Source organism: Mixophyes fleayi, chromosome 10, assembly GCF_038048845.1.
Source record: "Mixophyes fleayi isolate aMixFle1 chromosome 10, aMixFle1.hap1, whole genome shotgun sequence".
Lineage (NCBI taxonomy): Eukaryota > Metazoa > Chordata > Amphibia > Anura > Limnodynastidae > Mixophyes > Mixophyes fleayi.
The window spans coordinates 37,082,234-37,108,913 of record NC_134411.1 but is presented as its reverse complement, the minus strand read 5'-3'; the positions used below and the strand labels follow the sequence as shown (position 1 = coordinate 37,108,913).

General features: G+C 42.4%; 2 protein-coding genes across 9 annotated transcripts in view; one reads left to right on the top strand and one right to left on the bottom strand.

Moving 5' to 3' along the window:
* NAV2 (neuron navigator 2) overlaps positions 1-15,635 on the top strand; it is a 157,509-nt gene extending 141,874 nt beyond the window's left edge. For all 8 annotated transcript variants that reach the window (XM_075188435.1, XM_075188431.1, XM_075188432.1 and 5 more), the window contains 16 exons: positions 2,166-2,249; positions 2,802-2,913; positions 3,377-3,525; positions 4,922-5,094; positions 6,289-6,442; positions 6,905-7,064; positions 7,559-7,656; positions 8,308-8,403; positions 8,495-8,663; positions 8,818-9,053; positions 9,350-9,504; positions 10,091-10,162; positions 10,494-10,690; positions 11,484-11,602; positions 11,732-11,935; positions 12,860-15,635. In XM_075188435.1, the coding sequence (XP_075044536.1) occupies positions 2,166-2,249; positions 2,802-2,913; positions 3,377-3,525; positions 4,922-5,094; positions 6,289-6,442; positions 6,905-7,064; positions 7,559-7,656; positions 8,308-8,403; positions 8,495-8,663; positions 8,818-9,053; positions 9,350-9,504; positions 10,091-10,162; positions 10,494-10,690; positions 11,484-11,602; positions 11,732-11,935; positions 12,860-12,985 (2,304 nt within the window). In that variant the 3' untranslated portion in view covers positions 12,986-15,635. The remainder of the gene's footprint in view (positions 1-2,165; positions 2,250-2,801; positions 2,914-3,376; positions 3,526-4,921; positions 5,095-6,288; positions 6,443-6,904; positions 7,065-7,558; positions 7,657-8,307; positions 8,404-8,494; positions 8,664-8,817; positions 9,054-9,349; positions 9,505-10,090; positions 10,163-10,493; positions 10,691-11,483; positions 11,603-11,731; positions 11,936-12,859) is intronic.
* Positions 15,636-25,362: 9,727 nt separating this feature from the next.
* The window catches only part of DBX1 (developing brain homeobox 1), a 3,804-nt gene continuing 2,486 nt past the window's right edge, over positions 25,363-26,680 (bottom strand). The window contains exons 3-4 of the mRNA XM_075188439.1: positions 26,471-26,673; positions 25,363-26,257 (exon numbers count right to left, since the gene is read on the bottom strand). Coding sequence (XP_075044540.1) covers positions 25,949-26,257; positions 26,471-26,673 — 512 coding nt within the window. The 3' untranslated portion in view covers positions 25,363-25,948. The remainder of the gene's footprint in view (positions 26,258-26,470; positions 26,674-26,680) is intronic.

Sequence of the window (26,680 nt, the reverse complement as noted above, 5' to 3'; positions counted from 1 at the left end):
GTGGATCAGCAAATGCTGTCTGACGTTTCCCTGGGGTGTAGGTTATATTTGCCTCTCTACGTTTCCTCTTTGGTATTTATCCTGTATATATATAGAAATACCAGCAGGGAAATATACACAAAGGAGCTCCTCTGTCTATCATTGTCCAATGATTTTCTATCACGCAGGTGGCTAGATCTATATTTAGAAGAATTATCTTTATATGAATCAAAGGCCCACAGGTTCATTTGATGTATAGAAATTCTAGACCTGTATCAGAAAATGAAAAGAATGAATTAAAATAAAAAAAATGCAGTGTACATAAGGGTCATGGTAACTTTTCTATAAGCGTTAAACTATAAGTTTATGAAACAGTTTTAAAAAGTCTAACACCAATAATACAGACTGTAGTATCCTACCTGCCGATGTCCTGATTTTAACGGAAATTTGAGGGGACTGTCCTGCCATCCTGGGGGCTGGCAAATCTTTCCCAGCTCCTGGTACCATGGTGGGGGTGACAGAGACAATTGTCTTTACTGCATTTGGCAATTCAAGGGTGTTCAACGGGAAGGGGTTTTTAGGGGAGGGTGGTTGGGGCAGCATAGCGATTCAGGTGCTGGGCATGACCACGACCATTGTGATTTGGATACGCCCCCAACATGGCATGGCCACACCCCCATTTGGAGAAGGTGTGGTCACGTTCTGATCTAGAACACTGTTGGGGGGTAATGCAGCGGGAGCTTCCTTAGTGCAATGAAAAATCAGCCTTAGGGATTTATGGAACAGTGCCCCCCAGTGGTCAAGTTATAATAATGATAGAATATTTAGTTGTGTTTACCAAGCTCTTGAAAATATCTTGGAGATGGGAGTACTTCTGTTTTAGCTTATCAGAGCTTAACCATGATTCTTTATCTTAAATAATCCCTTAATGGTGGTTTTTCCATTTTAACATGGTATTAATTTATTGTGTAGTGTACATCTTCCCGCAACTTTAACAGTATATTTACTTTTTCATTTCCTTCTGTGCTTTTTAGCCATGTATTTATATAATCAGGCAGATTGGGGGTGATGTTGTGATACTACTGAACTGTGCTCTGTTCATTGTATACAGTATTATCATCACCATTTATTTATATAGCGACACTGATTCCGCAGCGCTGTACAGAAAACTCATTCACATCAGTCCCTGCCCCATTGGAGCTTACAGTCTAAATTCCCTAACACACACAGACAGACAGAGACAGAGAGACTAAGGTCAAATTTGATAGCAGCCAATTAACCTACTAGTATGAGTGTGGGAGGAAACCAGAGCACCTGGAGGAAACCCACGCAAACACGGGGAGAACATACAAACTCCACACAGATAAAGGCCATGGTCGGGAATCGAACTCATGACCCCAGTGCTGTGAGGCAGAAGTGCTACCCACTGAGCCACCGTACTGCTATCCAACAACAATCAAAATACAGTTAAATTGCTAGGAAGGTGGAATATCCCAATAACCTTTGTTGTATTACACAACACTGCCTAGGTCTGCTGGGCCCCAGCAGAGATATATAGTCCCCCCCCCCCCTTCCTGGGGGGATGGGAGGAAAAGGTGACTGATCTTGTTGTGCTGCATTCCCAGACCCACGTTAATTAACCCCATGGGGTAAACATACCAGCAGCCTGGAGGTGCTGACATTGTAATTACCCCTCACAGAGGTTGCTGTCATCATTCAAAGTCTCTCCGCTCTATAGCACTGTGTATGATTCCTGTAAAGCAGCACTGAGGAATAGACTGAAGAGCTAGCAATTCTGCACAAAACTAGCCCCTAACAGAGCTGCAGAGGTGATTTCAGACATCTCAGTCTTAGATTGTTAGTTCCTATTATCCAGCTGTGATTGAGAGCGTGTTAGATTACTGGGCCCATTCCAGCACCTGGCAGCCACATTCCTCATCAGCCTGTTACTGGGGGAGTGTGGTCCGCGTGGTACCGCCTGACGCTCACACCCCATCTGTAACGCTGATATCTGCTCCACCAGCTGCTTACTATGTATTAATGGTGTCTTACAGTACTGGTAGGAGAGATAGATGTCTGTGCCATCGGATCCTACTGACAAATCTCATACAATGCAGCTTAGGGGCCACAAAGGACTCTATATAATGAATCAAGTTGTTTTATTCTCTCCTTCTCTGTCCTTCCAGGCTCACCTCGTAGCCGCCTTTGAACAAAGTCTAAGCAACATGACGATCAGACTGCAGAGTATCACTATGTCTGCAGAACAGAAGGTTTGTACTGCGGTAATTAAACTAATTTGCTTATAAACCTGCACTGTCAAGGACCTTATACTTAGAGAGCACCCGATTTATTGTAAGTACTATGGTTTCCATCATACTAGTTCACCGACCTCTGCAGAGATCTGCAGAGCATTGCTCCGTTCCAGCTGTCTCCAAAAGACACATATTGAGGATACACTCCTCAGCATCTCATGTTTAAAGCAAAGAGGATTTATTTTGACCCCGTAGTTCTGAACATCTGCTGTTCTCAATAGAAATTCCATCCTTATGTAAAAGAAAAATGTAAAAAAAAATCTCCATTACTTATTGGCCACGATAATGGTTACTATATGTGGTATTTGTTTGCACAATAATACAGTTGCCATAAAGATATGGAATCAGCAATATAAGCCGTGCAGACTGTATTATACATGTCTCACAAAATAACGAAGGTCCTAAAGACTGAATCGTGTTTATAACCCATAAATACTCTTCTGTTCTAAGTATCTCACTGTCTTTAACTTTTTCTAGTGTCTAATGCAGATTTCTTGTTTCTATTCCCAGGATTCAGAGCTCAATGAGTTAAGGAAAACCATTGAACTCCTGAAAAAGCAGAATGCTGCGACGCAGGCGGCCATCAACGGTGTCATCAACACCCCGGAGCTCAGCTGCAAAGGTAACAACACCCCCGGTCCCCCGGGTACGAGCGGTGTCTCTGGGCAATTCTGATGCAATCTGCTGTGTGGCCGGCTAGTCTGCTGCTAGAATACAAACACAAACAGCGCTCCTTGTTGCCTACAGGTGGGGCTGTTGCTATTATGATCTATAGCAGAGACCAGCAAATCCCTGGTCCCCAGACTGTGGTAGAACTACATGTTCCAGCATGCCCGGCTAGCCCACGGCTGTGGGGCTTGCTGGGACTTGTAGATCCCCAGCAGCCGGCTTGTCACATGCCGGCTCCGTAGCGAGGCCCTTTAAACACTTTATGTTTAATTCATCCTTCGTTAACCATTTGGCATTTTAATCAGCAGGACTCGTCTTGTGTAAGATTAAGGAATACTTTCATTTGTTGCTGTTTTCGGCGTCGCTCCAGAGGCTTATACATAAATATATAAATGTAGCAATGTTTTATCGCGCAGGAAACGGGACAGCCCAGTCAGCTGACTTACGGATCCGGCGGCAACACTCCTCTGACAGCGTCTCCAGTATTAACAGTGCGACCAGCCACTCCAGTGTGGGCAGCAACGTCGAGAGCGACTCGAAGAAGAAGAAGAATCGGAAGAATTGGGTATGTGTGTAGCCCGGTCAACAGCCAGTAACAGAACAGGGTGAAGATGGCGCCACCTTCAGACAACTTTATTTTTTTTGTTTCTACTTAATCCTGCAACTGTCACCTCATATATTACTTGACGTTTCTGAAGTCCATTGCTATACTATCGTCAAGACCTTGATATTAGACTTTTAATTGTGTGCACAAAGTATTTCTGTGTATATGTAAAACACATAGAGCTGGTCTGTCTCATATCTAAGGGCAGCTAAAATAATCAGCTTCCCGGATGATATAAAGACATTGATGAAAAGCACAGAATAATAATAAAAAAAAACCTCATTATATAGCTTTGTAATTAGTACAAGTTAGAGGAGGGTGGTATAAACCAATGCATTCATATTGTCTGAAGGTGGAAATTCACTTTAATAACATGGTGCAAATTGTGCTGTAACCCATAGCGACGTGTTTTAGTCTGCACCAGACCAGTCTACAAGAAACGGACTCGGTGTAAACTTGGTTCGTCTATATTCTAAAATTAGTGTGTAACTATAATGTTGTGTGTGTTGTATAGATTGGTGTTGGCTTGTTGTGTGTACTCCTACGGTATATAAAGAAGAGGTGCGCACTCTTTCTCTGAACATTTACAGTTTCACTCCACAATGAAAATAAAGTTCAGCCAATATAATACCCACATTTTTGTCTGACGTCACCATAGATTGGGCGGAACATAAACAGTGCACAGTATCTGCTTCCTCGGACACCACATAGAATCTCAGCTGGATAAATGGGTCCAGCTCATTGTTACATGTTGGTTTTGTACTACAGCTCCCGGCTGCCATATACGTTTAGTCCTTGTTTACTGACGTGTGAGGACTAGATTTAGCTCAGTTGCTTTACTAGTTAGTCCCGGTTTACTGACGTGTAAGGACTAGTTATGGTTTGGTTGCCTTCCATGATTAGTGTTAGTTTCTTGCTTACTAGAACTAGCCCCATTCTGACGTCTCCCAACCATTAGCCATTATGTCAGTAAATCTCATGTGTAACTGTTTCCTGTACCCCTCTTATTAGGTTACCCAGAAGTCTGTCTCCATTCTGCTCATGTTTGTGTTTGGCATAGAAGGCATTTTCCTGTCTGTTAAAATGTCTTTTTTTTTTGTTTTTTCCCTCCCGCCTCTCTTCCTCCTGTCCCGTTTTTGCTTTCGTGTCCTGCCCTAGGTGAACGAGGTAAGGCCTGCATGCCAACCTGTCACTCTCCTGCCATCCATTGTCACCCATACCATCATGCCCTCCATTAGCTGATCACTCATTTGTGTCATTCACCCACCACCGTGGTTCATCCGATCCTCCCAGTGACTGCCCCCGAGTCCCCCTCTCCGCCTCCTGGGTCCCTGACCGCCTCTGTCTTTCCTTGCAGCTGAGAAGTTCCTTCAAACAAGCTTTTGGCAAAAAGAAGTCGCCCAAATCGGCGTCTTCTCATTCTGATATTGAGGAAATGACGGATTCCTCCCTCCCGTCTTCACCAAAGTTACTGCACAACAGTTCCTTGCTGTCTACCCCCCTGATGCGGGGATCCCTCTCCAGCTCTCTGTAAGTGATTAGAAGTTATGTACGAATGTTAATTGCAGTGCGCTGTCTGCCCGTTATATGGTACTGCCACCGTGCAACTCACTGTGACCAATTATATCCCGCTTTCGCAAGTAATTGCAGCCATTGCCCTGACCCAATATTGATGAGAATGCAGCCAATCATCTCACTAGGAATTAGTGACATCACTGGTGTACTTGTGGCTAGGTTGTATTCTCGGCTTCAGTGATGTCACTAGCTCCTTGTAAATTGATAGGTCGAATTCTTAGAATTATTGGCCCAGCCAATTAAATTGTTGATTCCACAGTTGTACATTTAAAAAATAAATCTTATATAAACATGTAAATACTGTAGAACATTTAAGGTGGAAAAAAACGTACATACTCTCATACTGGGAGTTACCATGAGCAAAAGTTTACTTTTCTCCTTAGGTGCCATGATGACAATAGATATGGATTCTTTTCATGCTTAGCTCTGATTAAACATACATGATACATATATAATATTACAGGAGAATAGACGTCTTGGTAGAACTGGGTCAAATTTGAACTAATATTCTGCAGGAAATCATTGACTTCTCAAGAGATCTGCAATATAGGACTGATCCCAAACCAGGCTCCTCTATATCCGGACAATTTTAGGCTTTTTTTTTTCTTAAGTTGACAATCCATTAATAATTTAATTGCTGCCTAACCCATAATTTATCAATCACATGTTAATTACAGATAGTCATATGCTCCTGTCAGGACAAGCAGCCAATACATAGAAGACTAAATTAGCTGCACTCGTGACTCACAGTGATATAAGTGTTATGCTGCACATCAGGAAATAATATTCCACGACTCCTGAATTCTTTTCAAACCTAGAAGCCTTACAGTCATTTGGGCAGGTTTTGAAATACGGTTTTTAATTTCACTTTTTTATCGTCACATTATTGGTAATAAATGGCTGATTGTAACTGCAGTAATAACATTGTGAGCTCGGAGGATATAAAATTGCTGGACAATCCTGGCAGGGAGACAGTTTAGATATTAGTATTTCTCGATCGTCTGTTAAAGTCCAGTAAATGTATGTTGGATTTATATCGCTCTCTTGTTGCCAGAAGTTACTGGCTGGGATTTGTCTCCCGGAGGTTCTGCCTATGACAAAATGGAATAAACAAATGTATTTGCGTTTTCTTTTACCTTTTCCTCTTAGACTCTCCGACTGCACCGAAAACGAGGCGGACAGCGTTCTGCAGCTGCGTAACGAGCTCCGCGACAAGGAGATGAAGCTGACGGATATACGCCTGGAAGCCCTGAGCTCAGCCCATCAGCTGGACACGCTCAGAGAGGCCATGAATAGGATGCAGGTACCGTTATGCCGTATACACTACATGCAAGCACAGCGAGCCGCAGTACCAGTGATCACCACATGGGGGCAGAGTCTTGGATTTGTTTCCATTGCTTGTAGTCTTGTGCAGCCTAATTTAATGTTTTAGTCTCAGATACTGTTTATTCCCCAAATTGACAATAGGTTTAATTCTACAGAGGACATTATTCTACGTGTGTGTGTGTGTTTAAATTATTGTGTAATGTTGTAGTGCATTAGAGCAAGCTTTTGCGCACAATGTTGAGCTTCGATGCGAGTCATATAATATAAATGACCGCTAGATGTCGTCATGTCTTTAGGAAAACCTTTTTCTGCATATAATTATTTCTAGAAGCCCCAGTCCTCCTAATTACCCCACCCATTGTCTTTATGATACGTAGTGGTGGGGAACCGTTGACCTGTGCGCTGTATGATTTTGCTGATATCATGTTCTTTCCCGCAGACAGAGATTGAAAAGCTGAAAGCCGAGAACGATCGGCTAAAGTCTGAAACCCATGGGAAATGCAGTCGGACCCCATCTCAGATTTCCATCTCTTCTTCCCCGAGACAGTCCATGGGCTTTCCACAGCCCGGCCTAACTATGACCGAGTCCTCCAGCCTGGGTAAGTAGACACTATGACGCTAATGTACTAAATACGTATTCACAGTTGCCCTATGTCTTAATGTTCTTGTACCGCTAACCTGTTGCAGACACTGGGGTGCTGGTTATATTAGTACGAGAATGATTTTTGGGGGTGTCTGAAACTTAATGTTGCAAAGGATTCTGGGTAATTCCTAATAGTAGCCCAAATACTTCTAGTACAGCCAGGAATAACTGTTAATAACCAGAAACATTTGTCAGCAATATCTCAAGATTAAAGAGGAAATTATTGATTTTCACATATGGATGAAGAATTTGGCCTTGGACTAGATCTTTAGTAGCTGACTCCTGTCTCAGTCATGTTGTTCTGTAAGCCGTTCAACCCAAAAAAAAATCAACAGTGAGCGCCAGAGCCATTCTAGTTGTGGGGAACCCTGTACCCCAAATAATTTGTGATGACTACACATCCATTATAGACGGAAGGTTGTATAAATCGCTCCATTTCCTGACTTGCAGACATGTTGTTGGATGATTCGGCCGATGGCACCTTACGCAAAGAAAGCCGGCACGTCAAGATCGTCGTCAGCTTCTCGGAGGAAATAAACTGGAGAGAGGTGAGTGCAGAGCGTTCACGTTTCATCGTCTCACAGGCTATAAAATGAGGACACCTGGCTAGTAAATATAGAGACCACCCAGACACACGCTTTCTGCGGGGCTCTGCTGCAACTAGGGGTTCTGGGTAACAGCATGCCTTATTAATAATCACACGGTACCATGGCTATACAGCAGTGAGGCACTCTGGGTAATGACGTACCTTACCTTACAACAATGAGAAGAGTTATAGTACATCCCACCGTCTTCCACGTGTAAATCTTTGCCTATATCTTTGTCAATCTGTTATTTAATCAAGCAGGAACAAAAAATAATTATTACATTGTAAGCTGTTAGTGGGTCAGGACCCCATGTAGGATTACTGAATCTGTTTTGGGGGTGAGGTGGGTCCCCTCATTGTCAAATATACAATATATTCAAATTGAAACTGTCTGTTTTGGGGTCCCAGGATAAAGGTACCTTATTGCGAGGTCCAGCACCTGTGTGTATTATAGTTGTTATCTATCTTGTCATGAAAAATGGGAGAATACTTTTTTAGGTTTAAAAAATCAACAAATTTTCAGAGTGTTTATAATGGAGCGTCGTTGTTCTGAATCCAACTAGCTTATAGTCATGGTGCCCTTTCAATGCCTTATTCCTTCTACTTCCCGCAGGATTGCCGTCCTCGTGTCTTCCTTATAGGGTGTATAGGTGTCGGCGGCAAGACCAAATGGGACGTGCTGGATGGCGTAGTACGAAGGCTCTTTAAGGTAAGTAGACGCCCCACATTGGATTGAATAACCTAGTACTTATAATGATCTAGAACGTCAGCTGATGTGACGTGTGCTTTCTGTGTTACAGGAGTATATAGTGCACGTGGACCCGATAACACAGCTGGGACTCAATACCGACAGTGTTCTTGGTTACAGCATTGGGGAGATCAAACGCACAAACACAGCCGGGACCCCTGAACTTCTCCCGTGCGGATACCTGGTGGGCGAGAATGACACCATCTCCGTCTCCATGAAAGGTACATATATTTATGGGTTAATGTGATTTGTATTTGTGATTATTATTATCCGTTCAATGTTCTATAGTCTCCAATGATATTATCAAGAGTGAGAGTTGATAGAAGACCGGTATTGTGTTTGTAGTTGCATTTATTTTGCTCCTTTGTGTCTCAGGTCTGGCGGAGAACAGTTTGGATGGGCTGGTGTTTGAGACGCTGATACCGCGGCCGATATTACAGCGATACGTCTCGCTGTTAATGGAGCACAGAAGAATCATCTTGTCTGGTCCAAGCGGGACGGGAAAAACGTACCTAGCAAATCGCCTTTCCGAGTACATGGTTCTGCGCGAGGGGCGGGATCTGACTGATGGAATCGTAGCCACTTTTAATGTGGATCATAAATCCAGCAAGGTAAAGACTCCCCCGATATGTAATAATATCATATAATAGTATATAAGTGATAAGCTGTCATCAATAGAGTTTATGAGAATAGATTTCCTTTTCTGAACCTTGTATGATTTTTATTACAATTATTTTATTGCCTTTTCCAAAAATCAGAAGAGAAAGTGTTTTTTATTTACAGTGAGTTACAGGGCAAACGTTGTTTTCACTGCTGGACTTGGGGCCCCCTGTCTTGAGTCCCCAAAGCATCTGCCTCACCTTGAAGATAACCGTTTTCTATGGTCTCGTCTGACTTGTTTTCTCAGGAGCTGCGTCAGTATCTTTCCAACCTGGCCGATCAGTGCAATAGCGAGAGCAATGCGGTGGACATGCCTCTGGTCATTATCCTGGATAATCTCCATCATGTCAGCTCCCTGGGAGAGATCTTCAACGGGCTCCTGAACTGCAAATATCACAAATGGTAACTGACCCTTTCTCCCCACGACCTGTCCTTGGTCTCACTTAACTAATGAGAGAGAAGTAAATATAGATATCACCTTTGGAAATAATTAACTGCAACGTAAAATAAAAAACTTTGGGCTTACTGTAAGAATGAAAAAAAAATCTGCGTGAAGAGACGACCAGGCAAAGTTATTTTAGACTGAAAATACCAAAGCCCCCCCCTCACAAATAACATAATTGTGGGAGTCCTGGATCTGATTGTATTGTTTAGGTGTAAGACCCCGAAGAAAGTCAATATTTACTTATTGTCAGTTATTTATATAGCACCATCATATTCCGTAGCGCTGTACAAAGAATACTTAACCACGCACATCTGCCCAGTACTTGGTAAGAATGCTGACTGAAGGTATTAAATTTAACCACCAGAAATTTTGGCATCTCCCGAACTAAAGGGGGGGGGGGGGGGGGGTTTGTAAAATAAAAATGTGTCTTGATTAGATTGCTCTATTCTCCTTGTAAGGAGAAATATTAATATTACTCAGTGATCTAAGGATACCGTATTTTTTACACGTCTTAATACGCATGTGATTTTGTTTTTATTGAAGTCCGTACATCATCGGCACCATGAACCAGGCCACGTCATCCACCCCCAACCTCCAACTCCATCACAACTTTCGGTGAGTCTCACGTCTGGATGTTATGTACCTCTATGTGTATCGTCTGACCCGTGTAAGGTATGGTGAGACATCTACCATCTGTCTGTAATACAGGACACTGTCCCATCGATAATGAAGCCAAAATTAGAGACCATCACCATCTCTATCAACCTATTAATCGTTGCTTCTTTCTTTGGGTCTCGTACAAGTGTAATGTGTGATAGACGAACCATCGATAGAGTATAATCGACCGTTCCATAGTGTATTAGATTATTATATCATCCGCATGAAGTGGCCAGGAGTCTGGTCGGGGTCAATGAGTGACTCAACTCTCCTTCCTGGTCTCATCTAGATGGGTGCTTTGTGCCAACCACACCGAGCCGGTAAAGGGTTTCCTTGGGCGCTATCTCCGGCGGAAGTTGATTGAAACTGAAATGAGCAACCGGACAAGGAACGTGGAGCTGGGGAAAATCATAGACTGGATCCCCAAGGTTTGGCAACACCTGAACCGATTCCTGGAGACTCACAGCTCCTCGGATGTGACCATCGGTGAGTGTGGAGAGGATGCGGTGGGTAGAGTTTCAGGACTAGGAATGATTCCTGCTTTAAATTAGGTTTTGACACCTTGTGGTTCTCTGGTGGGGTGGAACTATAAATCCCACAAGTTATGTATGGATTTAGACTACTAATGTAATCTGGGCAACTGTAATTTTCTGCATCTGCCAGTAGGTGGCGCTGTCCCTATGTTTATTGGTATACAAACAGCAACCAATTGGCAATTAGCTTTCATCTGTCTAGTGCAAGGGAAACATTGAAAGCAGGTATCTGATTGGTTGCTATGGTTTAATGCAAATTTTGCAACTACATGCAATTGATTCCTACGGTAATGTATTGTTACAGGTAAAGTGTTCATCTGCTAACATTGCATATAAGTGAAACAATTGCAATTGGCCACAGCAACCAGGGACTTCATAGTCTAACTTATACTAACCAGATAAAGGCTCATCGCTGATTGGCTGCTGGGGATCAGGGCAATGTTGGTTGGTAAATGGGCCATAAAGAGAAGAATCGCTATGAAATAGACACATTCTATGTCAATCAAGATTGTTACATGAAAATTGTTATACACTGTATGAGTGCAAGCTCCTGGGCCCACTGTCCGCACATCCGATGTCCCTTCCCGGCCACTAGGCATTCTCGAGAGACAGACATTGTACTCCTGGGCCTTGCTGACACTTATTTGTAGTGAAGATGTTATGATTATATATATATATATATATATATATACACACATGTATTATGCAATATACGTTTGTCTGATGAATCGACTCTGTTGTTCTAGGACCTCGTCTGTTCCTGTCCTGCCCGATGGACGTTGATGGTTCTAGGGTCTGGTTTACTGATCTGTGGAACTACTCGATCATCCCCTACCTGCTGGAAGCCGTTCGAGAAGGCCTGCAGGTGAGAGAAGGAGAAATGTATTTCATAGGGCAGCCATTGTTTATCCCCCTTCCTTCCCTCATAAAAAGCACCGTTCTCTTTATTACGCGTCTCTTCGTAGTAAACACATTTCTGATTCCTCTCCACTAGTTGTACGGCAGAAGAGCGCCCTGGGAGGATCCCGCCAAGTGGGTGATGGATACGTACCCCTGGACGGCCGTTCCCCTGCAACATGAGTGGCCACCTCTTCTGCAGCTGCGGCCTGAGGACGTGGGATTCGATGGGTACTCTGTTCCCAGGGAGGGGGCATCCAGTAAACAGGCTCCATCCGGAGACGGGGAAGCGGATCCCCTGGTAAGGATTCAGTACACCCCTTTTGTTGATATTTGAGAACGAGATGATTTGCAATTTTTTGTTTCAAACTGTTCTGAGATAAAAATAATTTGATTATAACCTATGTACTTGTGAGCTGAAGATTTAAGCACACATAAAGGAAGCGAGTTAGATAAGCTAGTTTGAGCACTCACATTATGCTTCCCTACTCACTACAATGGAATGGCAGCAGCCACAATTGATCCATGTCTCCCCTGCTCCTTATCAACTTTAGATCACTTCTAACAATCTGATCTGTTGCCAGAGATCACTTCTTGCTAGTGAAGGACAGTAGAGACACAATTTGGTCTTGCGGGCCCCACGAGGAGGGAGCCCCGGTGATGTCATTGTTGTTAAAGTCTCCACATTGGGAAGCACAGATCTCAGATTGGGTGCTGTGTTTTATGGATATGGTGCCTGGGAACCAAATCAAATCATTACTGTGCACAGAGACAGTGACTTTGACAGTGTATAGATAGTATTTTAGCACCCAGCAAGATATTAAACAATACATTACAATCTGATAATTCAATCTGATCATTTGTTTAATTGTTAAAGAATCTATGGGATCAAAAGTAGATGACAAAGTCAATCAACAGTCGCAAAGTAACAGAAGCTGATTGTAGAGTGTGTTTTGTAACTGTACAAATCAAAATCTAAAGAACACTAAAGCTTAACTATCCTACAACTGTCCTACACGGCTCCTGCTCCGTCATCAGAACAGAATTATCATATATGTGACATAATCACCTGTTTTATGACTTCCGATCTGATTGTGTGCGGCTCGGTTGTCCCTTGATGTGATTGTACAGATATTGTCTGGCCAGTTTTACGGTGTTGAATAGGTCAGAGCTGCCTCACATTGTAAACCAGTTTCTGCAGCTTATTCTCGTCATGTCCTTGCAGATGAATATGTTGATGAGGCTCCAGGAGGCGGCTAATTACTCCAGCCCGCAGAGCTACGACAGTGATTCCAACAGCACCAGCCATCACGATGACATCCTGGACTCATCCTTGGAGTCTGCGCTGTGAGGATGCACTGATGGTCGCTTCTGCGCTCGAGGATCTGCTTCAGGTCCGGTGCCGGGGCAGAACAAAGACACTTTAGACTTTATTATGGGTTTGGGCGCTGGCCGCTCTATGAAATACCCGGTTTTAGCTGACAATGTGTAAGAATACTGACTGCACTACTTACAACAGGCTCCCGTGCCTGAAACACTGAAAATGTTTTCGTTCTATGTTCTCTGAATGCAAGAGGAACAGAACAGGGGCTCCGTGCTACCCCAGGGAGGGGAGAGAGTACACCCTATGCTGCTCTAACCAAACACACACGGGGGACAAGCCGGCTATACTCGGTAACCTCAACGCAGATAGTCGCTGACTACGCTGCTTGCCTTGCTTTTGGTGTTCCTAACCGGTGCTGGCGTCTGCTGCAAAACGTCATACAGCTATGCAGGACGTTATCCATTCTCCTCCGATACCCTGGGCTTCAAAGAGCTCGTTGCCTCCACAAGGCCTTGCTCATGAAATGTAGATAATTTTTAGGTTACGATCATTGACCAGTTCTAAAAAAAAAATGTTGTGAAATACATTGAGACTTTTATAAACCAAAAATTGACCCGCCACCCTTTCTGGTATCCCTTGATCATGTCTGCAGGGGCGAACACTGAATACTTACTAGACAGTGTCATACTCGTTGACATTCAAGTGATTGGGGGATTACCAGTCTTCTGAAAGGTCCCGCGGTAACCGTCCGACGTCTGTCTAACTTGCATTGTTAGGAGAGAAAGAGGTTGGTACAGCGAGAGAATTCTGCACGTTTTCTATCTACATCTGTGCCCGGTGTCTTTCGTTCCATTCTTTTAGGGCTCATGGACAACGGCAGATCACAGACTTTACACTCATGTTGGGAAACATTAACACCTCATCTCTATTGCAATTTGCAATGTACTATCTATGTATACGATACATTGGCTGTCTGCAGCCTCAGGTTATACTTGAGCACCAACATGACGTGGGCAAAGTTTGGTCATCTATGTTTTTGGTGCTAACCATTCAACTGCCTTATTACAGAGGTAGGCAAACTGAATTCCCAGCTGTGTCTAAGATGCTAATTTCAGGACTTGCAGTGTAGTCGGAGCTGGGGAGAGAGCAGTTACCTAAGTCTGCCTTACTATTCTCTGTCTAGTTGTAACGTTACCGCTGCATTCCGCTACTTATCCATACAGGGCTAAACCCAACGCATCCGGTTCTATAACCTATGGGATGAATGTCCTCATCCTGTATGTATTATTTTATCTGCCGTTCTTCATAGTCCAGCACAGGAAATTTAGACACCGGGACAAAATAAATGTTGACTGTTTGAGAAATTGTTCAATACCTCACGCGTTTTACTTATTTAAATGACAAACTTTACTTCAGAATTAGGACCATGTAAGAATTGCAAGACAGAAACACAATCTTACAATGACATTGCACTGAAATATACCTTTGTGAGCTTTTACTTCAGGGTTTAACACGCCCTTACCGACCTGTTATTGACCCTATGGGGTCAGATGTTATGTGACAGATTCCACTATTTTCTCAAATGAATGGTGGATCTTGTTTCTATTAATAAAAGCATTGAAAGCTTCAATGACAAACGTTATGCTCGGCTAATCAGCATATCCAGCTGGAAAAAAAAAACAAACAAAACGGTCCATCCGTCGCAGAGATTTAGACAATTCCCTGATTCTCGCCCCCAGCACTGAAATCCATAACTGTGAATATGGCTGGATGTTTCATATCACTGACAATTTTCACAAATAATAATAAAAAAAAAAATTATCTATATTTATAGTTTTAGGGTTCTGTAAATAAGTCACAATCCTTTGTCTGATGTTGATGAGTGCAAGTGTCTGAAATGCGTTGGGTTTGTTCTATATATAACACTGTATTGTCCTCCTATACTGTCAGGTAGCCGGTCTGCCTGCCACGTTTTGATTTTTTTTTTAATCTTTTTGCAAAGTAGCTGATTTTTAACACACTCTTGCCACTCGCGCCAGCTCAATGGGTATATATGCACGATCAGTGTATTAAGACTGTTCTATTTAACCTGGGCTGGCCATTACATAGAATCTCTGAACTTGAATTTCCTCCGTTCTACGAGACATTACTTCCAAATCGCCTTTTAACCACCGACTTGTATCTCCTCTCGTACCAGATTCTATGCAACATTATTATTAAAGGAAGCCTGACACTGACCTGTTCAGAAACGGCATTAATAATGATATATAGTAAAGTAAATCCCTCAACTCCCTGTAAATTTTAAATATGTGACGTGAATGCAGAGGGGTATTAAATCTGTCTGTTAATACTTTTGTTGTGGATAGTACAGAAATGTTTCTCCTGTTTATGACGAGATGTAAATTTTCACATTGTAACATATAAATTGTAAATATTTTGATTAAACTGCTGCAATTTTGATGAGATTTTTTAGACATTTTAAAAAAAAACAAACAAAGAATTAGGAACTGAGTATTTTGTGTAAGGTTTTCGCCTTTGGGTTATTTTTCATTTTATTTTTATTATTTTAAGAATTTTCGCATGGTCGGATCAGATCATGTCATGTCAAGACGAACAAAACTTGATGATTGTACCAGTCTTAAATTATTACTGATGAAATAAAATCCATGCTTATTTATCCTGGCTGTCGTTCTTTTCTATGGCTCAGTGAATAAGGGATGTTTTATATACTAAAGGACAATCCTATGATTGCATTATAGTTCCCAGGAAACTGCACGTACAAATATACTACAAAATGGCACATCCACAGTTTCATTTTTTTAAAAATATCCAAAAGTAATTTGAGTTCTACATCTCACCTGCACGCACCTGTCCTAACCCTTTGTATCACTATAAAAAGGAGATGACATGTATGGGACAGCGTAAAATCTGAGAAATACTAAACAGTGTATTCCAGCTACATCTGGGTAGACATTTGGTTTTATTTGGGTTTTTTTTTAAATGCTACAGCTGGTTTTTTTAATTCCTCATGTAACATTCAGGAGTGTAGAAAATGTTGCCGTTCTCGTATTCATTGACTGTATCTGGCATTTTCTAAAGAAAACCCCCTCAGAAGTGTTTGTTTATTTTCAGAATCCTTCTCAAATGATACTGAAGTGTCAAAGCTGTTCTTGTATGCTCCACAAAAATCCATCTGGGTGTAAATAAATATAATATTATAATGGTCCATTCACCCATCATTTCTCGTCTCGACTATTGTAACCTCGCGTTTTTGGCCTTCAATCCATACAGAATGCTGCATCTAAGCTCATCTTCCCCTTCTGCTTCTCTGCGTAAATCCCTTCATCAGCTTCCTATCAGTTTCAGAATTCAGATCAAGCTCCTTACCATCACTTCTCCCCCATAGATCTCTGATCTTGACTCGAGGTACATACCTACCCGGTGTTAAATATGATTTTTTGTTAAGGCCTCATAAAGCCTTTGTTCAGCCATTTTTGTAACTCGCATAGATATATTATTTGCTAAAAGAGATTATTCATTCTTCTGCTGAAATGCAGTTTTGCAAGATGTAAGCCCATCATGGCCTTGAGGTTAAGCTGACATAAAACTCCTGTAAGAATGTAGCAAGATTTGTGAACAATAGGTGGTTTCATTTTCAGCTTGTAGTGTGGGAGCTGTGCCCATGACTTTGGATATGGCAGACAGGAGATAAACCTCCAGCCCCCCTTGGGAAAAGAATAATTGACACATCTGTCCTGAGAAGGGGGAGCAAGTTAAACACCTCAAGAATACGTGAGATAGTTAATCCGCAGCGCATCCCATAGACTATTGTATGCTTATGATGTAGGATTCATATATTCAGTAGGCTATAAAGACTTGTATCTTATATCAATAAACAGACCAAGTGCTTGTATACAGAACTTGGTCTGTGTCTATTCTCTCCAGCTGATTAAAGAGCTTCCAGATATACTTGACACCAGAGGGCAAACTTGGATCAGAATTTTAGATCTAACACTGGCCACTCCGCTCCTCCTCTGACCTCCGCCTCAATTGACTTCTCATTGCCTCCTCCCATGCTCACCTCCAAGACTTCTGCCGTGCTGCCCCCAGTCTTTGGAACTCCCGACCAGTCTCACTCGACTCTCCCCCAACCTTCAGGCCTTCAAACAGTCACTCAAAACGTTTTCAAGCTCGCCTAGAGTACCACCTCCTAGCCATTAAATCCATCACCTCCTCTTCCTCATCTGTCATCTCCATTTCATCCTCGTTGGTCCCACTGTCTGTCACCACCCCTCCCTCTAGAATGTAAGCTCTCGTGGACAGGGTCCTCTCTACCTATTGTCCACGTCTGCTGGGGCCGGAATGCAAACTGCACTGTCTGAGCTGGAACAAATAGGGAAGACTGCAGACTGCTGGGAACCAGGTTGGCGTTTGGAAATACAACATTTCACTGATAACTGGTCAGGGCTCCAGGAAGCCCTTTTATAGTTGTTGTTGTTGTTGTTGTTGTTGTTGTTGTTGTTGTTGTTGTTGTTGTTGTTGTTGTTTCCTGATTGGAGACTGCGGTCAGCTGGGCAGAAGCAGCACTCTGAGTTGCTGAGATGGATCAGGTGACCATATCCAAGATGGCAGCTCCCAGGGACTGGTTTTGGAGGGAAAAATGAAGTGGAGGCTATCATTACCTGATCAGCTGAGAGGAATCATGTGACCGAATCCAAGATGGCCACACCCATACTCTGATTCTGGAGGGATCTCTGGACTGGAGACAGACTGGGCAGCATCTTGCAGATAGATCTGAAGCCAGCAGAATCTGAGGACGGCAGGGACAGCTGAGAGGTAAGTGACAGAACCTGAGGACGGCAGGGACAGCTGAGAGGTAAGTGACAGAACCTGAGAGCCTGGTGTGTGACACCTCATATGTACAAAGAGTTTGTTAATGGCACAATAAGACATTCATTTTCTTACATTCTGTTGGTTACTGTATCTGAGAGACTGACTCTAGACTAGTGCATGCTGGGACTTGTAGTCCCACAAGACTAGGAAGTATTGCTCTTCTGTGGAGACTAGTGCCCCGTTCTACACTTTATAACAGGGGCAAACAGACAGGAAAACTGGAGTAAGAATTACATATACAGTGAAAATGTCATTAGGCTTTTAGTTATGAAGTTCCCACAAAACTATGCAACAGCTTAACCATTAATAATGGCTTATTATCATTATTATGTTGTGCAAGTCATTGTATATCTCTAATTGTTTTGCTGGCAACAGTCCAATATATGAAGGATGTAGATGATTAATTACAAAATGGGTCCTGAAAATGAATCCAAGACCACGGTTCTAAATGTTCTGGTCGCCCCTGAATCCACCTCAAAGTGCCCCTGGGGTGGAAGTGACCTTGTTGGCCTTATCTGTGTGGAGTTTGTATATTCTCCCTGTGTTTGCGTGGGTTTCCTCCTGGTGCTCCGGTTTCCTCCCACAATCCAAAAACATACTGGTAGGTTAATTGGCTGCTATCAAAATTGACCCTAGTCTCTCCCTCTCTGTTTGTCTCCCTCCCTCTCTGTCTCCTTGTCTGTGAGTGTGTGTCTATATTAGGGAATTTAGATTGTAAGCCCCAATGGGACAGGGACTGATGTGAATGAGTTCTCTGTACAGCGCTGCGGAATCAGTGGCGCTATATAAATAGATGATGATGTTGTGGGCTAAACCATTATTTACTGGGCTATCTTACTATTGAAATCACATCTGAGATTGTTCTGCTGCCTAAAAAAATCTGTAGTTAGTAGAAGTAGAGAAGTATAATCATCATAACATGTTATTTGAGAAATATTTGATGATGCTCCTGGTTTGTACCATTGGATGTTGCCACCCAGTCGCTGTATCTATTCTGGCCACCGGGTGTCAGTATTGTCAAGTAAAAAGATGTCATACTGTCCACATAGATTCATAATGCCCGAAATTCAATCACTTAACTGTATCATTTAATTTAAATAGCAACTGATTAGAAATATAAATCTAGATTGGTGGAGAAAATATACTAAGGAAAATTACATTATTATTATTATTATTATTATTATTATTATTATTATTAGCAAATATCCAAAACATCATAATTACTTTCAACTGGGATCTTTGTCCCAATTGTTTATTTTCTTGACAATTTTCTTGACAAAAATTGACAATTTCAGTTCTCCCGAAACATGAGTTGCCGCAAAATAAAGTAGATTTTAAATAAATAAATGTTACATTTAAATTAATACATATATAGTTGCAGACACTGTGAATTTATCTTTTGGCTAAAATTAATCAACACATCAATTAATTCGACCAATCAATAGTCGGAATACATCAATCATAGTTTCCAACTGTACAAATTTTGGAACTTCCAATTTCCTGGACCTGTTGTACAATAAAAGCCGTCCGTATTCTCGTCTCTTTTCATTATACTCCTTTCTCCTCTGCCCTCTCCCTCGCTAAACAATCCTTCTTTAAGTCCCTCATTTCTTCTCAGTCCTCCAATCCCCGCCGCCTCTTTGCCACCTTCAGCTCCCTCCTCTCCCCCCCACCCCCTCCCCCTCTGTCCCGCCTTCCCTCTCCGCTTCTGACTTCGCCACTTTCTTCTCTTCCAAAATTGAGGCCATCAGACTGAACATCTCCTCCTCCCCTTCTCCCGCCACCCTCATTGCTTCACCTCCCCCCATCAACCAACTCTGGTGCTCCTTCAGCCCTACAACCGGTGAAGAAGTTCCCTCCCTTATTCTTTCCTGTCCATCCTCTACCTGCCCTCTCGATCCCATCCCCTCCCACCTCCTTCGCTCTCTCTCTCCAACGGCCTGCTCTTACCTAGCACACTTTTTCAACCTATCACTCTCCTCTGGTGTAGTACCCTCCTCTTTTAAACACGCTCTTATCTCTCCTATCCTCAAAAAACCCAATCTTGACCCCACCTCTCTTGCTAATTATCGCCCTATCTCTCTTCTCCCCTATGCCTCCAAATTACTTGAGCGGATTGTCTGCAGCCGCCTAACCAGGCACCTCGCAGACAATTCCCTCCTTGACCCTCCATTCTACCGAAACTGCCCTGGCCAAGGTTACTAATGATCTCCTATCAGCCAAATCCAAGGGTCACTTCTCCGTACTCATCCTCCTTGACCTCTCTGCAGCCTTTGACACCATCCCCTCCTGCTGCAAACTCTTCTCTCTCTCTGCCTCTCTGGTTCTGTCCATGCCTGGTTTGCCTCATACCTCGCTAATCGCTCCTTCTCTGTATCCACGTCTGGTTCTTCCTCCTCCCCCCCCTCCCCTCTCCCCGTAGGAGTCCCGCAGGGCTCTGTTCTTGGCCCTCTACTCTTTTCGCTCTACACTTCCTCCCTTGGTGCTCTCATCTCCTCCTTCGGTCTTCAGTATCACCTTTATGCTGATGACATTCAACTCTATATCTCCTCTCCTGATCTTTCCTTCACCCTCCTCACTCGGGTATCTGACTGCCTCTCCGCCATCTCCTCCTGGATGTCCGAGCGCTTTCTCAAAATCAATATCTCTAAAACTGAACTCATTGTCTTTCCTCCGCCCAGACTCCCATCCAACGATGACCTCTCTATTGTCGTCAACAACACCACCATCTCCTCTGTCACCCAACTTCGCTGCCTGGGTGTCGCTCTCAACTCCTCTCTCTCTTTTGCCCCCCACATTCATTCCCTTACCCAAGCCTGTCGCTTCCAACTACGCAACATCGCCCGCATCAGTCCTTTTCTCTCTCAGGATGCTAGCAAAACTATCATCCACGCACTCATAATCTCCCGCCTTGATTATTGTAACCTCCTCCTCACTGGCCTCCCCCACTCCCGTCTCTCCCCCCTCCGCTCTATACTCAATGCGGCCGCAAGACTCATCTTCCTCTCACGCCGCTCCTCCTCTGCCTCCCCTCTCTGCCTTGCCTTACACTGGCTCCCCTTCCCCTACAGAATCCTTTTCAAACTCCTCACCACCACTTACAAGGCTTTCTCTACTGCCCCTTATATCTCTAACCTCCTCTCCATTCACACTCCTGCCCGCTCCCTGCGCTCGGCCAACGACCGCCGTCTCTCCTCCACTCTTATCACTTCTTCCCACTCCAGAATCCAAGACATTTCCCGTGCAGCCCCCCTTCTCTGGAACGACCTCCCTCGTTCCATCCGTCTCTCTCCTACTCTGTGCTCCTTCAAACGTGCACTCAAAACTCACCTCTTCCTCAAAGCCTACCAACCATCTACTTAACCCCCATCTCCTCCCTTTAGCTCGTCCTCCCTTCTCTCCTCTTGCCTCAACTGGCTCCTCTTGTGCCTGGTCTGTTTACCCTCCCTTAGGATGTAAGCTCGTATGAGCAGGGCCCCCTCCCCTCCTGTCTCCATACCTGTTCTTCCGCTCCGTATTTACTGCATATGACTGGCCGGAGTTTCTGAAGTATTGGTACTTTTTGTTCATTGTTCTGTATGGTTTCACCCTGTATAGTCTACTGTTAGTACTGTGTGCGGCGCTGCGGATACCTTGTGGCGCCTAACAAATAAATGATAATAATAATAATAATAATTTCTTTCCAGCGATTTAATATTATTATATGAATGTACCATCTGCTACACTAAGTGTGTGGCCTTTCAAATAACTTGTTTGTTTTTTAAATGTACTGATTAAATTCACTAACATTACTTATTGAAAATAAAAATAAACATTTGTTTAGCAATTGTGCAAAGAAAAAATAATTCACAAAACAGTGTAAATAGCTCCATGACTCTCATGTTAATATAATTTTAACATAAAAATTAGCATTCATAAATATATTCCTTAAACGTTTATAAAAAAAAAAAACATGTTACTTTCAATTTATGTGTATCTTATGTTTGTTGCATTAGCAATTTGTAACATTTGCTAATGTGTACAAACTACGATCTCTTGAATGTGATTTGTGTCTTTCTTTCTGCTATTGCTAAATACGTGTCACTAATTTTATCATCCTTTCTAAGGGGCGTATTCAATTGTTAGCGAGATCCCCCGAAAACGAGCGCTCAAAAAATATTAGCGTTAATACGGTAATTACTCGCTGAATTTCATGAAATTCAGCGAGTAAACTACCGTATTAACGGTATTTAACGCATATTACCGTATTAACGCTAATATTTTTCGAGCACTCGTTTTTCCGGGGATCTCGCTAACAATGGAATACCCCCCTAATTAAAAGTCCAACATATCAAAATAGAAATTAGCTGTTAGTATAAATGACCTTTCTAGGATTTATTTCTGTTGCAATCTATTATTTTAGCTGCAGAGTTCTGCAAATTATTTCATTTTACTCTCATAAGTCTTTAGTGGCGGGACGCCAATCAAACTAAAATAAATTTGTCAGTATGAAATAAAGACCCCTTGACACTCACTGGTATCACATTAATGACTCTAAGTCTGTCCGGCGTCATTAATCTCCTACTGCTGACCCCCCCCCCCCCCCCCCCCAAATATTTAACTTTTTTTGTAAAAAAAAAAAAAAATACATTAAAGACAGAATTATTGTGTGTCTGGATTAGCAAAGTTGTTCAGTGGCAGCATAACGTGATGTAGAGTCTGGGGTATCCCAGTAATGAGGGTAACCGAAGCAGCTGCAAAATGAGAATTTTAAAAATTTGATTTTTTTTTCGGGATGCAAAATTTGAAGTTCGTGTTTATATAGTAATAAAGATCGCACAGCTCGTATACAAATGTTTATGGTAGTTTGTATAAGATATGAGGAGGGGGCACTGCAACTGACGCTGCAGAATGAATATGTTGACCCCTTTAGAGGGTCTACCTATATACGTACCCCTCCACTTCTATAGGTTCGGTACAACACCTAAATAGCACAGAGGGACCTGGTTCCAACCCACACACTATCTACCCAAGACATTTCATACTTTATACCCCCGTAAAGCTATAGACCACCCCCCAGTGTAATCCGTAAACATGACCCCAGACCCCAGTCACATCCACCATTGTGCCCCTTTCTGATAGATCCGTCTAATTGATATCCATCGCCAATACTATATTTAACCTTTTGGGTTTTTGAGACCCAAGTGCATGATTTTGCATTTTTTGGCATTAAACTTTAGTTGCCACTCTCTTGACCATTCCTATAGTCTATCTAGATCATTAATCATTTGTTTTAACCCTCCTGGTGTGTCTACTACCCTGTTGCATATCTTTGTGTCATCTGCAAAAAGGTGTACCTTCCCTTCAATATCATTTGCAATGTCTCCAATAAATATATTAAAAAGCACTGGTCCAAGTACAGATCCTTGGGGTACTCCGCTGGTTACCTTTCCCTCCCGTGAATGTACTCAATTTACTATAACTCTCTGTTTTCTATCATTAAAGGATTTTTTGGTGAATAACATTGAAATAATTAATTATGGAGATAATTATAGCAACAGAAATAATATCTACAGCTGAGGTTTTATAAACAGAATAATTTTAAAGAACTACAAGGCAAACTTTAAAGTTAATGGATTTCTCTCACCTGTGGTGCAATGACCCTGCAGTCCAGCAGGTGCCGCCCTAATACACCCTGTGAGCTTCATATCTCTATTTTATTGCGACTTTAAGTGATCTCCACTCCAGACTGAAGTTCTCCTTTAATGTCAAAATGTAATTGCAACAAGGGTCCACTGATTCCATAAGAGAATCCTTTATAATAACCACATAACCACTCACAAGGCAATACCTATAGCAGGAATTAATGGCCCGAAATAGAGGTGGATGATATTATTATAAGGTACTTATATAGCACCAATCATACACAGCGCCGTACAGAGAATACATGTCACTCACATTCTAAATTCTCTAACACACACACACACACTATGATGCAATTTATCAGAATATAATTAACCTGCCACTATGTTTTTGGACATACAACATGTAGAGAACATACCGACGCCACACAGATAGGGTCATGGTTGGAGTCAAACCCTTAACCCCAACAAGCAACAATGCTTACCACTGTGCCACAGTGCAGCCACGATATTGAAGTGAATCTGACATGCAGGTGGATGAATGAGGCACCCCGACACGGAGGTGGATGAATGAGGCACCCTGACACGGAGGTGGATGAATGAGGCTCCCCGATACGGAGGTGTATGAATGAGGCACTCGATACAGAGGTGGATGAATGAGGCACCCCGATACGGAGGTGTATGAATGAGGCACCCTGACATGGAAGTAGTCTTGAGCAACAGGTCACTTTTCTCTTTTGTGCCATGACACAAGTAGGGTCCACATAATATCGAGCGTTCTGTGACATCACATGATCGGTACATGCGGAGAATAGAACAGGATGGGTAATGGGGGGAGGCGTTGGGTCTCTCTCTTACAGGTCAACTAAACTATATATATATATATATATATATATATATATATATATATATATATATATATATATATATATATATATATATACACACACACGCTATATACAACTTTGTTAGATAATATAACTTTGACACATTCATGATTTATGAGTAATTAAGGCATGCTGTTTATCCGGTCTCTTTGCTCATAATTACCATCTTCAAAAAGCTGCTTAAGAGGTCATGGTCTGTGATATCGCTGTAAATATGAAGGAGAATAACTGCCATGCTTTGATTTGCTATTTGAGCTTTTTGTCCTATCTTTTAGCCAATATCTAATGTTGGCCAAACATATCGTAATCTGTTTTTATTTTATTTTTTGCTTGATCTCCAAATAACCGAAGCTTTCTTTTCTTTTTATAACAGATAAAATCAGATCTAATTGAATTGTAATTGTTTTTAATGAAGACTCACAGTATAGTATTGTGTCAATTTGGTAAAATATTAACTATGTGGAATGAAATCTGATTATATCATAAACCATCGCTGGAAGTTGATTAACTTGCTGTTTGTGATAAAGGAGAAAGGAGAAATTATTACACACAACGATCTCCCTTTGAAAATTATCATTGATCATCATTGATCATTGATATTAGGAACAGACATCTCTGGGAAAAACCACTTGAATTACCATATAAGGGATAGTGACAAGTTAATTCTTCTTTTCAATAACTACCAGAGGTTTATAAACATTGTAAATACATAATTAGTGACCTCTGATTATAAAAAATTTTTAGTAAGGTAGGAGTACCCCTAAAGTGTGGTACCCCCGGAGTAGAGGTATCATAGGCGGATAAACCCAAGTATTGTATTTGTAAACCACATGTAATGAATGTATTATTAAACCCCTTCCAGATAACATAGAACGTGCCTCCGTCTACTTCAAGGATGAAACTTTTCTACATGATAAATAACTTGTTTCCTGCAGATAATAAATCCTGGACAAGCACAAGGATAAAAGTAACAATGAAAATATCTATTTATTTGGTCCTTGCATTGTTCATTATACACATATAAAATTCTGTACATCTGTAGAATACAAAATAAAGGTTTCTTTATAAGTTATCTGTAAAAAAAAGAAAAGCATCTAAATTTTTTGACTCCAAACCCCCAAAACAAAGAGAATTCTACCCCATTTAAAATATACAAATAACATTGGCATAAAATACCCATACAGCGTGTGTACAATATAGTGTACAGTTATATACAGCTGTGGATACACAGCAAGTTACCATCAGAGAGGATGACTCCATAATGTGGCCCCCGGGACACAGATATAAAATAAGGACAAAGATAAACATCAAAATAACAGTTTGTTTCATGTACACAGGAGAGATAGGCTTCTTGTGGTCCTCCGCCTTTTGTGGAACTATAAGTACCAGCATGCACTGCCAACCTCTGACTACCTGGAGATGCTGGGACTTCTAGTTCCACAGCTGTTGGCCTGAGACACGTTGCCTTAATCTTTTTATAGAGCTTCACGAGACAGAAAGGGGGCACATCATTCAGACACCTCTCCAATTCCTCAATAAAATTAATATAATACATGTGTGCAGAGTCCTGGGTGAGAGAAAAATAGGGACTAGGAGACTGTGATCTCATCCTCCTGGTCTCCGTCCTCTGAGTCTGACAAGTCTGACTGTTTGCTGTGGCTGCTGGAGTTATAGGGGGAGGGGGGTAACTGTGTGTCCACCACTAAGTGGAGCTCTGTACGCGGATACATGGTGGCATCTTCCTCTCCGTCCAGAGTCTTTTTCCCCACATCACTGAGGTCGGGGTTGGGGTTAAACTTGGTGGGCAAGGTCTGCTCCCGGCACCCCCCAGAAGACAGCAGCTCCCTCTCCTTGGAGTTCCTCCACTTCATCCTCCTGTTTTGGAACCAGATTTTTACCTAAAATTAAAATAAAAATCAGATTTTGCAAATGTGGAGCCATCATTATCCTGCAGGTAGTGATACCTTTTAGTGGCCACAAATCCACTTGTCTGCTCCGTCTGTCACCCAGACTTATATCCAAGTGTGACAACACTGCCCAGTCTACAGGATATATCATCATGTGTCATCTATTGCTCTTAATAAAGTAGGGGTTTCAGAGGGGGTCCTCACCTGTGAGTCCTTGAGCCCAAGTTTCCCGGCCAGTTTCTTCCTATCGGGTTTACTGATATATTTCTGTTTCTGAAACATTTTCTCCAGAGCTTTGCGCTGCACGTCCGAGAATACGGCCCTGCGGAGCATTCCCCGGCGGGGCTTCCCACGGGCTGCAAGGGGCCACGAAAATGTGCCTGGCATGGGGACCACAGAGCAGGAAGCTGGTGA